The sequence below is a fragment of the Hyperolius riggenbachi genome, chromosome 6 (assembly GCF_040937935.1).
Source record: "Hyperolius riggenbachi isolate aHypRig1 chromosome 6, aHypRig1.pri, whole genome shotgun sequence".
NCBI lineage: Eukaryota > Metazoa > Chordata > Amphibia > Anura > Hyperoliidae > Hyperolius > Hyperolius riggenbachi.
The window spans coordinates 349940388-349954492 of NC_090651.1; the positions used below are offsets into that span (position 1 = coordinate 349940388).

Genomic DNA, 14105 nt, shown 5'->3' on the forward strand with positions numbered 1-14105 from the left:
AATGACTGAATTACCGACAAGGATATCTAGTGAATGGATGGGCCGTAGAGGACGGCGAGGGAGGCTACAGACCTCTTGGGGCAGGAGGAAGCCCCAGGTAAGTATAAAAAAGGCACAGTGTACCATCTGTATGCCTTTGTCAGTGTTCCATTATACAAGTAGATCAGGGTATATAGATGGTATATACAGGCAGGTCGGTGTATATGGATGGTATATACAGGCAGGTCGGTGTATATGGATGGTATATACAGGCAGTTCAGTGCATATGGATAGTGTATACAGGAAGGTCGGTCGGTATATATGAATTGTATATACAGGCAGGTCAGGGAACATGGATGGTATATACAAGCAGGTCGGTGTATATAATTGGTATATACAGGCAGGTCAGGGAACATGGATGGTATATACAAGCAGGTCGGTGTATATGAATGGTATATACAGGCAGGTCGGTGTATATGGATGGTATATACAGGCAGGTCAGTGTATATGGATGGTATATACAGGCAGGTCAGTGTATATGGATAGTGTATACAGGCAGGTCGGTCGGTATATATGAATGGTATATACAGGAAGATCAGGGTATATGAATGGTATATACAGGCAGGTCAGGGTATATGAATGGTATATACAGGCAGGTCAGTGTATATAAGTCTTATATACAGGTAGGTCAGGGTATATGGATGGTATATACAGGCAGGTCGGTGTATATGAATGGTATATACAGGCAGGTCAGGGTATATGAATGGTATATACAGGCAGGTCAGTGTATATGAATGGTATATACAGGCAGGTCAGGGTATATGAATGGTATATACAGGCCGGTCGGTATATATGGATGGTATATACAGGCAGGTCAGTGTATATTGATGGTATATACAGGCAGGTCAGGGTGTATGGATAGTGTATACAGGTAGGTCGGTCAGTGTATATGAATGGTATATACAGGCAGGTCAGGGTGTATGGATAGTGTATACAGGTAGGTCGGTCAGTGTATATGAATGGTATATACAGGCAGGTCAGTGTATATGGATGTTGTATACAGGCAGGTCGGTGTATATGGATGGTATATACAGGCAGATTGGTGTATATGGATGGTATATACAGGCAGGTCAGTGTATATGGATGGTATATAAAGGCAGGTTAGGGTATATGTATTGTATACACAGGCAGGTCAGTGTATATGAATGGTATATATAGGCAGGTCAGTGCATATGGATAGTGTATACAGGCAGGTCGGTCGGTATATATGAATGGTATATACAGGCAGGTCAGGGTATATGAATGGTATATACAGGCAGGTCAGGGTATATGAGTGGTATACACAGGCAGGTTGGTATATATGGATGGTATACAGTCAGGTCAGTGTATATTGATGGTATATACAGGCAGGTCAGGGTGTATGGATAGTGTATTCAGGTAGGTCGGTCAGTGTATATGAATGGTATATACAGGCAGGTCAGTCGGCGTATATGAATGGTATATACAGGCAGGTCGGTGTATATGGATGGTATATACAGGCAGGTCAGTGTATATGGATGGTATATACAGGCAGGTCGGTCAGTGTATATGAATGGTATATAAAGGCAGGCTAGGGTATATGGATTGTATATACAGGCAGGTCAGTGTATATGGATGGTATATACAGGCAGGTCAGTGTATATGAATGGTATATACAGGCAGGTCGGTGTATATGGGTGATATATACAGGCAGGTCAGTGTATATGGATAATGTATACAGGCAGGTCGGTCGGTGTATATGGATGGTATATACAGGCAGGTCAGTGTATATGGATAGTGTATACAGGCAGGTCAGTCGGCGTATATGAATGGTATATACAGGCAGGTCGGTGTATATGGATGGTATATACAGGCAGGTCAGTGTATATGGATGGTATATACAGGCAGGTCGGTCAGTGTATATGAATGGTATATAAAGGCAGGCTAGGGTATATGGATTGTATACACAGGCAGGTCAGTGTATATGGATGGTATATACAGGCAGGTCAGTGTATATGAATGGTATATACAGGCAGGTCGGTGTATATGGGTGATATATACAGGCAGGTCAGTGTATATGGATAATGTATACAGGCAGGTCGGTCGGTGTATATGGATGGTACATACAGGCAGGTCAGTGTATATGGATAGTGTATACAGGCAGGTCAGTGTATATGAGTGGTATATACAGGCAGGTCGGTGTATATGAATGGTATATACAGGCAGGTCAGGGTATATGGATGGTATATACAGGCAGGTCGGTGTATATGGATGGTATATACAGGCAGGTCAGGGTATATGAGTGGTATATACAGGCAGGTCGGTATATATGGATGGTATATACAGTCAGGTCAGTGTATATTGATGGTATATACAGGCAGGTCAGGGTGTATGGATGGTATATACAGGCAGTTCAGTCGGTGTATATGAATGGTATATACAGGCAGATCGGTGTATATGGATGGTATAATATACAGGCAGGTCAGTGTATATGGATGGTATATACAGGCAGGTCAGTGTATATGAATGGTATATACAGGCAGTTCAGTCGGTGTATATGAATGGTATATACAGGCAGATCGGTGTATATGGATGGTATATACAAGCAGGTCGGTCAGTGTATATGGATGGTATATACAGGCAGGTCAGTGTATATAAGTCTTATATACAGGTAGGTCAGGGTATATGGATGGTATATACAGGCAGGTCGGTGTATATGAATGGTATATACAGGCAGGTCAGGGTATATGAATGGTATATACAGGCAGGTCAGGGTATATGAATGGTATATACAGGCAGGTCAGGGTATATGAATGGTATATACACGCAGGTCGGTGTATATGAATGGTATATACAGGCAGGACAGGGTATATGAATGGTATATACAGGCAGGTCAGGGTATATGAATGGTATATACAGGCAGGTCAGGGTATATGGATGGTATATACAGGCAGGTCGGTTGGTATAAATGAATAGTATATACAGGCAGGTCAGGGTATATGGATGGTATATACAGGCAGGTCCTTGTATACAGGCAGTGCATTGCTCAGCATCCTCGGTACAGCAGCCTCCCCTCCCCATCAGATTGATGCTGTAATGTGGAGGGAGGAGAGAGGATGCTGCACCCCTTCCCTCTGGGGATCACACTGCAGCAGCTGCTCCGCACATAGGCCTGCCAGCACCGGAGATCAGGTAAGGGTTGCAAATGTACGGACTCCCCCTGTATCCCTCTACACATTTCATTTCCATCTCCCTCCTGTGTCACCCTCTGCTTCCCAACCCTCCTGTATCACTGTCAGTCCTATCACCCTCCTGTGCCCCCCTCATGTGTCACCCTCTGCTTCCCAACCCTCCTGTATCACTGTCAGTCCTATCACCCTCCTGTGCCCCCCTCATGTGTCACCCTCTGCTTCCCAACCCTCCTGTATCACTGTCAGTCCTATCACCCTCCTGTGCCCCCCTCATGTGTCACCCTCTGCTTCCCAACCCTCCTGTATCATTGTCAGTCCTATCACACTCCTGTGCCCCCCTCCTGTGTCACCCTCTGCTTCCCAACCCTCCTGTATCACTGTCAGTCCCATCACCCTCCTGTGCCCCCTCCTGTGTCACTCCTCTTGCCTCAGTCTCACCCCAGTGTCAGCTGTCACACTCTTGTGTCACCCTCTCTCACCTCAACACCCTCCTGTATTACTTTCACTCCTGTCACCCTCCTGTATCCCCCATGTCTGCCACTCCAGCTGCCTCATTCCTATCTATCTGTCCTCTCAACCCTCCTGTGTTACCCTCTTCTGTTACTTTACCTTCCTCATTCCTGTCTCCCTCCAGTGTCACCTCTTACAGTCCTGTGTCATCCTCTGCTCCTCCTGTATCACTTTCACTACTGTCACCCTCCTGCATCCCCCTTGTCTGCCACTCCAGCTGCCTAATTCCACCCCCCCTCCAGTGTCATCTGTCACGCTTGTGTCAGCCTCTGGCTCCTAAGCATACTTAGTTACCTTAGTTACCCTCGGACCCATCACTCTCTGGTATAACCTTCCCTTTTCACTTTATTTCCTATCATTCTTCTGTCACCATGCTGTGTCAGTCTCCTTTCCCATCATCCTACTTTATCAGCTGTCACTGTCTTGTGTCCCTGTATCCTTCAGTAGCACCTGTCAGTCAACTGTCAGCCCCCCTCCCCCCCCCCCCCACTCTCTGCCAACACACTGATAACAAGACCCTCTCTCTCATCCGCCACCTCTACCTTCCTGTACCCCTTTATATGTCACCCCATATTCCTGATCTCAATCTTACCACTCAGTCCTGTCCTTCTATTCTCACCCTTCTGTCAGGACAAGTTAAGGATATTTCTAGGGTCTGAGTACTAAAGTAGATGAAAGCGGCTGGGCACATCCAGTAAAAAGACCTTTATTGCAAATGATTAAAAACTGATATGAGGCTTCAAAGGCTGCAGGTGCCAGGAGAGAGAGGGACAAGCAGAAAAGAACAGTCGACAGCTGTTTCGCACTCAGACAAAAGAGCGCTTCCTCAGGACATTTCTAGGGTCTGAGATGATTCAGGGCACGTTAATATAAGTGTCAATCCCCACCAGTGCTGGGCCGAAATTACGCATCGTAATTCAATGTAAATTTACGCGTAACTTACGGTCTTACGCGTAATTATTTACGTGTAAGCAGTTAAGTGGTATCGTAATTACACTGTCTACCGTAATTGCTAGGTATGCGTAATTTTATGAACACTTACGCGTAATTTTACGCGTAATTACTTACGTAAAAACTTTGGGCCTACCCTTGATGGCCAATGTTAACCAGGCCCTTAGTCTCTCTTCAGACCGTAGGCACCTGCCTAGGTTGCCTTGTGGATGATCCGGCTCTGACCCACACCTCCCCTTCACATAAAAGAATCAGTTTCCCCTAAAAGAAACATAAACAGCCAACAGCCTTTCATTTAGCATCAGACAGCCCCTACTCAGGCATGCAGACCCTCATTTCCTTTTAGGCACCCCACTTCTTAAATATGCATTCATTTTTTATGGCATGCTTGACTGGTGGTATGATGAAATAGCCAATGGAGGATTGATGAAGGAGTAACTGGCAGCGTGATGAAGGCGTGACTGAAGGTGTGTTGAGGGTGTGGCTGGATATGTATTGAGGGTGTGACTGGAAGTGTGTTGAGGGTGGGACTAGAGGTGAGTTGAGGGAGTGCCTGGATGTGTGGTGAGAGTGCGGCTGGATGTGTATTGGGGGTGTGACTGGAAGTGTGGTGAGGGAGTGTTTGGATGTGTGGCGAAGGTGTGGCTGGAGGTGTGTTTGGGGTGGGATTGTAGGTGTGATGAAAGGGGGACTGGAAGAATGTTGAGGGTGTGACTGGAGGTGTGTTGAGGGTGGGATTGGAGGTGTGATGAAGGGGGGACTGGAAGAATGTTGCTGGTGTGACTGGAGGTGTGTTGAGGGTGTGGCTGGATATGTATTAAGGGTGTGACTGGAAGTGTGTTGAGGGTGAGACTAGAGTTGTGTTGAGGGAGTGTTTAGATGTGTGGCGAAGGTGTGGCCGGAGGTGTGTTGAGGGTGGGATTGTAGGTGTGATGAAGGGGGACTGGAAGAATGTTGAGGGGGTGGCTGGAGGTGTGTTGAGGGTGTGGTTGGAGATGTAATGAAGGCATGACTAGAGGAGTGTTGAGGGTGTGGTTGGAGATATGACTAAGGCGTGACTACAGGTGTTTTGAGGGGGTGGCTGGAGGTGTGGTCAGGGTATTCCATTGCTCCAATATGTTTTACAAGTGAAGTGTCCCTCACTCTTGCCTTAGATAGTTGGAAGGCATGCTAACCTTCCCAATCACCTAACCTTCATCATGATTCCTTCCTCATATCTATTCTAACCTCTGACCCTTTCTTCTGTCTCCTTAGACTGCCTTAACCCCCCCCCCCCCTTTCCGGGCGATGTAAAGTCTGGCAGGAATGTTTCGGAGGAAGCTATCAGACTGGTCGGATCTGGACACCAGTTCCTTGGTAGACTTGGAAAGAGATGGAACTGAACTTCTTGGAGACTCACCAGGATTGCTGCCCAATGGAGATGGCACCATAGACTGTGTGAGAATCATTTCAAAACATTTGTATTAGGTGGAAATATGGTACACATTGTTGGTTTCAGAAAACTTTGGGAATGTACCACCATTTTTTTTAACAGTTGAAATTTATTGAATTTTAAAAAAAGAAAAAAATACAACATATACAGCTCCACAACGTGCCACCAATTTTAAGTAATAAACAACATAAAATCCATATGTCTAGTTTACATGGTTTACAAATCTTGAATACAGTATGGATAAACTTATCAGAAATCTTGTCTCGAAATATACATCAACATATACATCAAAGATGTCACCATGTGATAAATGTCAGAATGTAAATCAGGAAGAGGAAAGATTTTACAATGAGCAAACACTGACTAAATCATTTATACATAATTATTGTAAAAATAAAGCACTTTTTTGTTACAATATTTTCACTGGAGTTCCTCTTTAAGAGTAATGAAAATATTACAATACAGATCTAAGTTATCATGAGCTTCATTTCACTTCAAAGATCTATCCTTCCAATTTATGTCAGTAATTTAGAAATGAACATTTACAATTAGAGGAATAAATTAGTTTCTTTAGCTGCTGCTCATTGGATACAACACTCTCTCCCCATTAATTCTCATTACTCCAGAGTTCCCATACATATGTGAATTTTCTAGTCATGTTGTAGATTAGCAAATACATGTTCATAGTTAAAGTTGGTTTTGAGTACTTCACAGTATTTCATCTAGTGAAGGCGTATCAGGGTCTGTCCAGCAGAGTCGGGACAAGGTCCTCTAGCACCTAAGGGTGAGACACCAAAGTGCACCCCTCCATCCCTCCCACCCCAGCCGTCACACACTGATTGCTATTAGACTAAGAGGCACCCCAGGGCCCCCAACACCTTAATCTCTAGTTATATGGCTTGCAGTCACTGCTATGTATCCCCTTTTCTTATATCTCTCGGCTTCGAACACAATAGGGGAATGATAGCTGAGTGAGTTGTGCGCCCCCTCCTACACTGCGCCCTGAGGCTGGGGCCTCTCTCGCCTCTGCCTCGGCTTGGCTCTGCTTTCCAGTGTCTGGCGATTGCTATTTTAGCTGCCAGGGTGACATATGTCTTTGAGATGGGTGGAAAGATTCCAATCCCAAATTAAAAAGGGCCAGTCCTGGATCTATGTTGAGCTTTTTTTTTCCTGTTAGACGACTGATCAGTTTAAAGCATTGTTGCCATACTCTGTGTGAGAATCACATACATCACCCATATGTGTCTAAACTAACAGGGGACTGTCGGGGGGGGGGCTGTATTCAGCAATCCATGCCTGGTACAAGTTACATACGATAAGTACGAGTTGTAGTAGTAGATGGAAGGGTGAGAGAATGAGAGGAGGGCGCTGAGGGGAGGGAGAGAGAGCTGGTGAGAGAGAGGGGGAGCTATGGTCACACAATCCAACATTCACTCTCAATTCACAAACAATCCCATCCAAATAACTAGACTGACTGTTGATAGGAATAGAATCATTATTATTATTGATTTACAGTATAAAGTGCCAATATTCCAGGGCACTCTACAAAGTAAGAAACAAATATAGGGTACAAAACAATACATACAAGCAGGGCCGGGCCGAGGCATAGGCTGGAGAGGCTCCAGCCTCAGGGCGCAGTGTTGGAGGGGGTGCACAATTCATTCAGCTGTCATTCCTAATAGTGTATAAAGCAGAAATAAATAAGAAAAGGGGATACATGGCAGTGACGGCAAGCCAGATAACTAGATATTAAGGTGTTGGGGAGGTTGTGGGCTTTGTGGCGCCTCTTAGTCTAATAGCAATCAGTGTATGACGGCTAGGGTGGGAGGGATGGAGGGGCGCACTTTGGTGTCTCAGCCTTGGGTGCTGGAGGACCTTGTCCCCAGAGCTGGGACAAGGTCCTCCAGCACCCAAGGCTGAGACACCAAAGTGCGCCCCTCCATCCCTGCCATCAAACACTGATTTCTATTAGACTAAGAGGCGCCACAGAGCCCACAACCTCCCCAACACCTTAATATCTAGTTATCTGGCTTGCCGTCACTGCCATGTATCCCCTTTTCTTATTTCTTTCTGCTTCAAACACAATTAGGAATGGCAGCTGAATGAATTGTGCACCCCCTCCAACACTGCGCCCTGAGGCTGGAGCCTCTCCAGCCTATGCCTCGGCCCGGCCCTGCTTGTCCCTACTCTGCAGACAATGGTATACACCAATACATGAAATAGGTAGTATATAATATACCTAGAGGCAGTGTGCTTTAGGTTATCTGGTAGTAAGTACAACTTGGCCCAAGGTCAAAAGAGGAACTGGCCTAAAGCTCCGTCTACACGGAGCGATGCGGCTCGATTGATAAGATCCGTCAGGTCCGATTTTGCCACCGCCGATTCCCTGCTCGTTCCCCACGAGGGGACAATGGCAGGGAAACGAGCGAAAGATAAGCGGCGCGGCGCAGGGACGAGGCCGGATCCAATCCGACGCACGCGCGGATGAGCGGGGACGCGGCGGGTACGCACGGGGATGCGGAAGAGGCGATCCGGCGGCTAATCGAGCCGCCGGATCGCCTCGTGTAGACTGGGCTTTAGGTAGAGCGTATGCTTGACGGAAAAACTAAGTTTTGAGGGCACGTGTGAGATATCAAAGGTTGGAGAGTGACAGATGTGATGTGGCAGGGGATTCCAGAGAAGGAGTCCAAGTGAAGCACATGAGAAATCTTGTATATGTGAATGCGAGGAGGTGATTCTAGAGGAGGACAATAGAAGGTCATGTGCAGATCTGAGATTGGGGTTGGTTTGGTATCTGAAAACTAAGGAGGAGATGATGGGGGGGAGAGATTGTGGAGAGCTTTGTAGGTTGGAGTTAGGAGTTTGAACTGGATCCTCTGGTTAATTAGCAGCCAATGAAGAGCTTGACAGAGAGGAGCAGCAGAGGAAGAGTGAGAAGGAGGAATGAGAATCATTCTGTCGGTCATCATAAGATTGGACAGGCTGGTACATATCGATCAGTCTGGGACACATTGCCTCATATGCAGGTGCTAACGACCGATCAATCTTTATAGAAACCTGAAGGAAGTTGTGCAGTCTGGACATGTGTGAACAGTATTATGGTGCGCCCAACCTCTCAATCAGGGCCGGGCCGAGGCATAGGCTGGAGAGGCTCCAGCCTCAGGGCGCAGTGTAGGAGGGGGCGCACAATTCATTCAGTTGTCATTCCCAATTGTGTTTGAAGCAGAAAGAAATAGGAAAAGGGGATACATGGCAGTGACTGCAAGCCAGATAACTAGAGATTAAGGTGTTGGGGAGGTTGTGGGCCCTGTGGCCCTCTTAGTCTAATAGCAATCAGTGTGTGACAGCTGGGGTGGGAGGGATGGAGGGGCGCACTTTGGTGTCTCAGCCTTGGGTGCTGGAGGACCTTGTCCAAGCTCTGCTCTCAATTACCTGATCGGGTAATCGGTTGGATGATGATTTACTTGAGTTTTCCAGCCCAGACGAGGGAGATGAGGGGAGAGATGCAATGTAATTACTGTCACCAGAGTACTGCTGATCTAACAGATCAGATCTGGCTGTTTGGATGGGTTTAGCAGATAGCGGTTGGCTGCTTCTTCTCACGCCATGTCTTCTCTCCTCTGTATGCAGTTTGGTGAAGATGATGAAGATCCCATCTACATCCCGTGTGAAGATCTGTACAGGCCGCTGGCCAGAGGAAACTTCTTCAAAGATGGCAAAACCCCCATCGGTAAGACCTGACGCCTGCACGCACCCAGGAGGTGTACCGTGTAGTCAGTATATGTCGGTAAACTTTATATTCTCAGGAAGCACACATATGCAGTTTTCGCCTAGGTAATATTTGCAAACTTATTAATAAAATGCCATCAACAAGTCAAAAAAACACTCAACATAATTTTGGTAGTCCTTTTTTTAACCAACTACTTTTTGGTACTTTTTCAATTGCCAAGTGCTAAAAGTTACGCCCTTGGGCTTGGGTTTATGGGCCCTTGTCATGAAAGGCCTTTTAAACAACCAGCAAACAAGAAAATACTCAAAGTAATTTTGATAGTACTTTTTCACCAACTTTTAGATACTTTTTCAGTTGTAAAATGCTGAAAAGTTGTTTTGAAGAGAATATGAAAATGATCTCCTAGGAGAAAGTTCAGGAGGAAAAAATGAATTGCATATGGCTCATGGGCCCCTATGCAATTCACTTCTCCCCTGACCTTTCTCCTAGGGTGATATTTTCACAACTTGTGAATAAATGGATGGAGAGGTGACCCACTCCCCTCCCCGATCCTCCCTCCTTCTCTATGCAGAGTCCCGATCGGAGAGCCAATGAGAGGTTTCTCACCCAGCTCTTGGCATTCCATTGATTACGGTAAATCTCCCTTCAGTCAGTGGCAAATGCAATACTAGGTATTTAATACTGAGGGTACCTGTAGCTACCTATTATGGGCAGGGGAAGTAAGGCAGGCCAGCCAGCATACTTGTAATTAAGGCTGCTCAAATCCGGATCCGGGAGAAACCCGGATAGTTGCTATCCGGATATCTCCCAGTAAACCTGTGCGGGCTGGGCGGGGGGTCAAGCTTACCTGTCTGATGTCTTCTTCGTCCGTCTTTGGCGCCTCCCACGATGCATTCCACGCGCATCACGTGACTACAAACACTTCCTCCTTCAACCTGGAAGGAGGAAGTGTTTGTAGTCACGTGACCGCCGCATGGACCGCATCGTGGGAGGCGCCAGGGACGTCAAACAGGTAAGCTTGACCCCCCCCCCGCCCAGGTTTACTGGGAGATAACCGGATAGCAACTATCCGGGTTTCTCCCGGATCCGGATTTGACCAGCCCTACTTGTAATGTTTGGACGGGGGTTTGTAGGTTCATGTAGGGCGGAGTACCTAAAGGCTCCTGTGATGTGAATCTGGGCCTGCGGTCTCTTGCAGATTTCGTGCTGGTTTGGGAGGAGAAGCTCCAGTCTAAGAAGCCAAAGCTGAAGAGTTCCGCGCAGGCAGAGAAGGAGCTGCACCGGCGAGCCAAGAGGAAGCAGGCCAACGACAATTACCGCCGACGTTTCCATCGCAATCTGCTGAAGGCTGGACTGCTGTGCGAGAAGGTCTGCTTATTGTATAGAGTCACCGCTGATCTGTCATGTCTGTCCCCAAGCTCAGTCCCCAGCTGTCTGTACCCAACAGGGTGTTGAAAGTATCAATAGGATTATTACCTAAACTGCAGTATAGTAAAACAGCCACAAGATGTCACTGTGTGTAAAATGTGATGAATATTTTCATGGAATTGTTATTTCCTGTATCCTCGCTGTGTTCCTCTCTGTTCTAAGTAAGTTGCATTGCCTGATGGTTGTGTGATTTATCTCTGCATGTTTTTCTTCAGTAAAGAGTTATAAATTGTTATACCAGGTGCCTATCTGCGTGTACAGACCACTCTCCACAGGGAGGGCATTGGTTCATACCAATATACAGCAATACATAAATATAGGAAGTGTTTCTGATGCTGAAACCAGGAAAATTGCTGTAAAAGTGCATAATCTCAATAATTTACTGCATTTTACTACATGTTACTACATGTCACTACAGTTCCTCTTTAAAGTGGATCCGAGATAAACTTTTACTCATTGCATAATTGTGTTGTTTTCATTAGTTTATAGGGCATTCCTCAAGCTAAATACTTTTTTTGTTTTGTTTTAATACTCTAATTCCCTATAAACGAAACAAGCCTCGCCCACAGCTTTTTAGAGTGCCTTGGCACTGTAGCAAGGGCTTATGGGAGCTCAGTCTGGGCAGGAGCAGGAGGAGGTTACTAGCCAGAGATTTCAGAGACAGAGGGGAGGAGGGAGGAGGAGAGGGTACTGAATTTGTCACATTACACACAGGCAAGCTGATAGCATCTCCAGCCCTCAGCCTGTGACAAACAGAACATGGCCGCCCTCATTGTATCACAGGAATAAATAATCATAAACTGTTGAATGTGTTTGCAGCTAGATTTTCTGTGTAAACTATCAAAACTTCAAAACTTTAGATTAGATATATAGACAAGTTGCTTGTTATAGTTAGTTTTTCATCTCGGATCCGCTTTAAGACAAATATAAGAGGAGTGGTTGCCTAGAGTAACCAGTAATTTTTCAGCTCTTACATGAAAGAAGGTTCCTGATTGGCTTGGCCAGTGTAAGCATACTATTTCCTGTCTGTGTCACCACAGGAGCAGACCCTGAGTGAGCGGAGGTCCATCCATTATCTGAAGCTAAACGCCCCCTGGGACATCCTGGTGTACTACGCCGAGGAGCTGTGCATGCGAGCGCCTCTACAGGTCAGTTCACATTATGCTGACAAGGGTCACAGCTGAGGAGACAGGAACAGGATGAACTGAACAGATCAGAGGAATGCTCCTCCCACCTCTCTCCGATGTATTAGCAGATATCTCGGAGCTAGTCTAGTTAAAGCACTAGTTATCAGCCAAATTAGGTAAAATGAGTAGTGGCGTAGCTAAGGAGCTGTGGGCCCCGGTGCAAGTTTTACATGGGGCCCCCCAAGCTCTCTATACATAACAATTGATACGGTGCACCAAAACCTGCCAATGGCAACTACAGTGTCAGAGGAGCAGGAAGGGGATGGGGAAAAGCTTGTTAATGATTACTGCTATTCAAAGCATCTATAGAAGTGATCATAACCAGAACAGGACCAATAGAGAGGTAATATTGTGCTTGAGGGAGGGCCCCTCTGGCCCAAGGGCCCCGATGCGGTCGCTACCTCTGCACCCCCTATTGCTACGCCACTGAAAATGAGCTTTACTCACCTGGGGCTCTCTCCAGCCCCTTGCAGCCGACTGTCCCACGCCAACCGCTCTGCTCCCCGTTGCTGTCCCGGCCTCCGTTCTCGTTCTTCCTTACTGCGGCTGCGCGAATCGCCGCTGTCAATCATGGCCACGTGGGCCGCGGCAAACTGCACAGGTGCAGAACTACTGCGTCTGTGCAGTTCACCGCGGCCCACATGGCAGTGATTGACAGCCGCGTTTAGCGCAGCCGCAGTAAGGCCGACCTGAAGAACGAGAACGGAGGCCGGGACAGCGGCGGGGAGCAGAACGGTCAGCGTGGGACAGCCGGCTGCAAGGGGCTGGAGAGAGCCCCAGGTGAGTAAAGCTAATTTTACCTAATTTGGCTGATAACTCCTTTAAGGGGACTCAGAAGGAAACCTCATAGACCAGTGGTCCTCAAACTAAGGCCCGCGGGCCAAATGTGGCCCCCTGAGACTTTTTTACCGGCCCCCCACACACAAATTGTATTACTTATAGATACGGTCAGTCGCTGGTTTCCAATCAAATTCCACATCAGGCGACACTGCTGTCCACTGCAGGTTGTTACCTGGGTATGCTTCACTGTCTGGTCCGCAAAGACTTCTACATCATTTCATGTATACTCCGGCCCCCCAGAAGTCTGAAGTACATTGACCCGGCCCTCGAACCAAAATGTTTGGGGACCCCTGTCATAGACCAACGGCTGCTCCCTACTACGGCAATTTGATTGTGACCACCAATTTTATTTTTTCTGACCCGGAAGTCGAAGTCATGACCTCATGCTTAACAGGCAGAGGCAGTACCTATGAATATTCTCAGCTGAGATAGGTGACCCCCTGTGGCCTTCGCCTGTGGTTGGTGACGTGGATAGTGTATACCGCTGTACCCCTAATTTCTTACAATTTAGTACTGACTAAATTACAGGGATCCGGGGGTCTATGAGGTTTCCCGCGGGGTCCACTCAACTAGACCATCTCCGATGTCTCCCCCTTTATCACCAGAAACCACTCTTAGGGCTGGTTCAGACGGACGTTTGGAGGCGTCGCGTTCGTTGGCGTTGCGTTTGTGATGCGTTCAGGCTTTCAGCAGCGTTCGCATTGCGTTCGGATGCGGTCGCGTTTTTTCTTCCCCTAGAGGGACATTACCCATCGCGGTTAACCGCCCCTGGAAGCAACATGTAGCTTCCAGGGGCTCCTTGAACGCCAGTGAAAATTGGGACCCGAACGCCGCGTTTG

The 14105-nt window shown here is 47.0% G+C and overlaps 1 protein-coding gene across 3 annotated transcripts in view; it reads left to right on the plus strand.

Annotated features, from left to right (window-relative positions):
• The first annotated feature begins 3036 nt into the window (after positions 1–3036).
• LOC137521836 (anoctamin-7-like) overlaps positions 3037–14105 on the plus strand; it is a 64464-nt gene continuing 53395 nt past the window's right edge. For all 3 annotated transcript variants that reach the window (XM_068241619.1, XM_068241620.1, XM_068241621.1), the window contains exons 1-5: positions 3037–3189; positions 5904–6086; positions 9712–9811; positions 11010–11179; positions 12280–12387. In XM_068241619.1, coding sequence (XP_068097720.1) covers positions 5955–6086; positions 9712–9811; positions 11010–11179; positions 12280–12387 — 510 coding nt within the window. In that variant the 5' untranslated portion in view covers positions 3037–3189; positions 5904–5954. The remainder of the gene's footprint in view (positions 3190–5903; positions 6087–9711; positions 9812–11009; positions 11180–12279; positions 12388–14105) is intronic.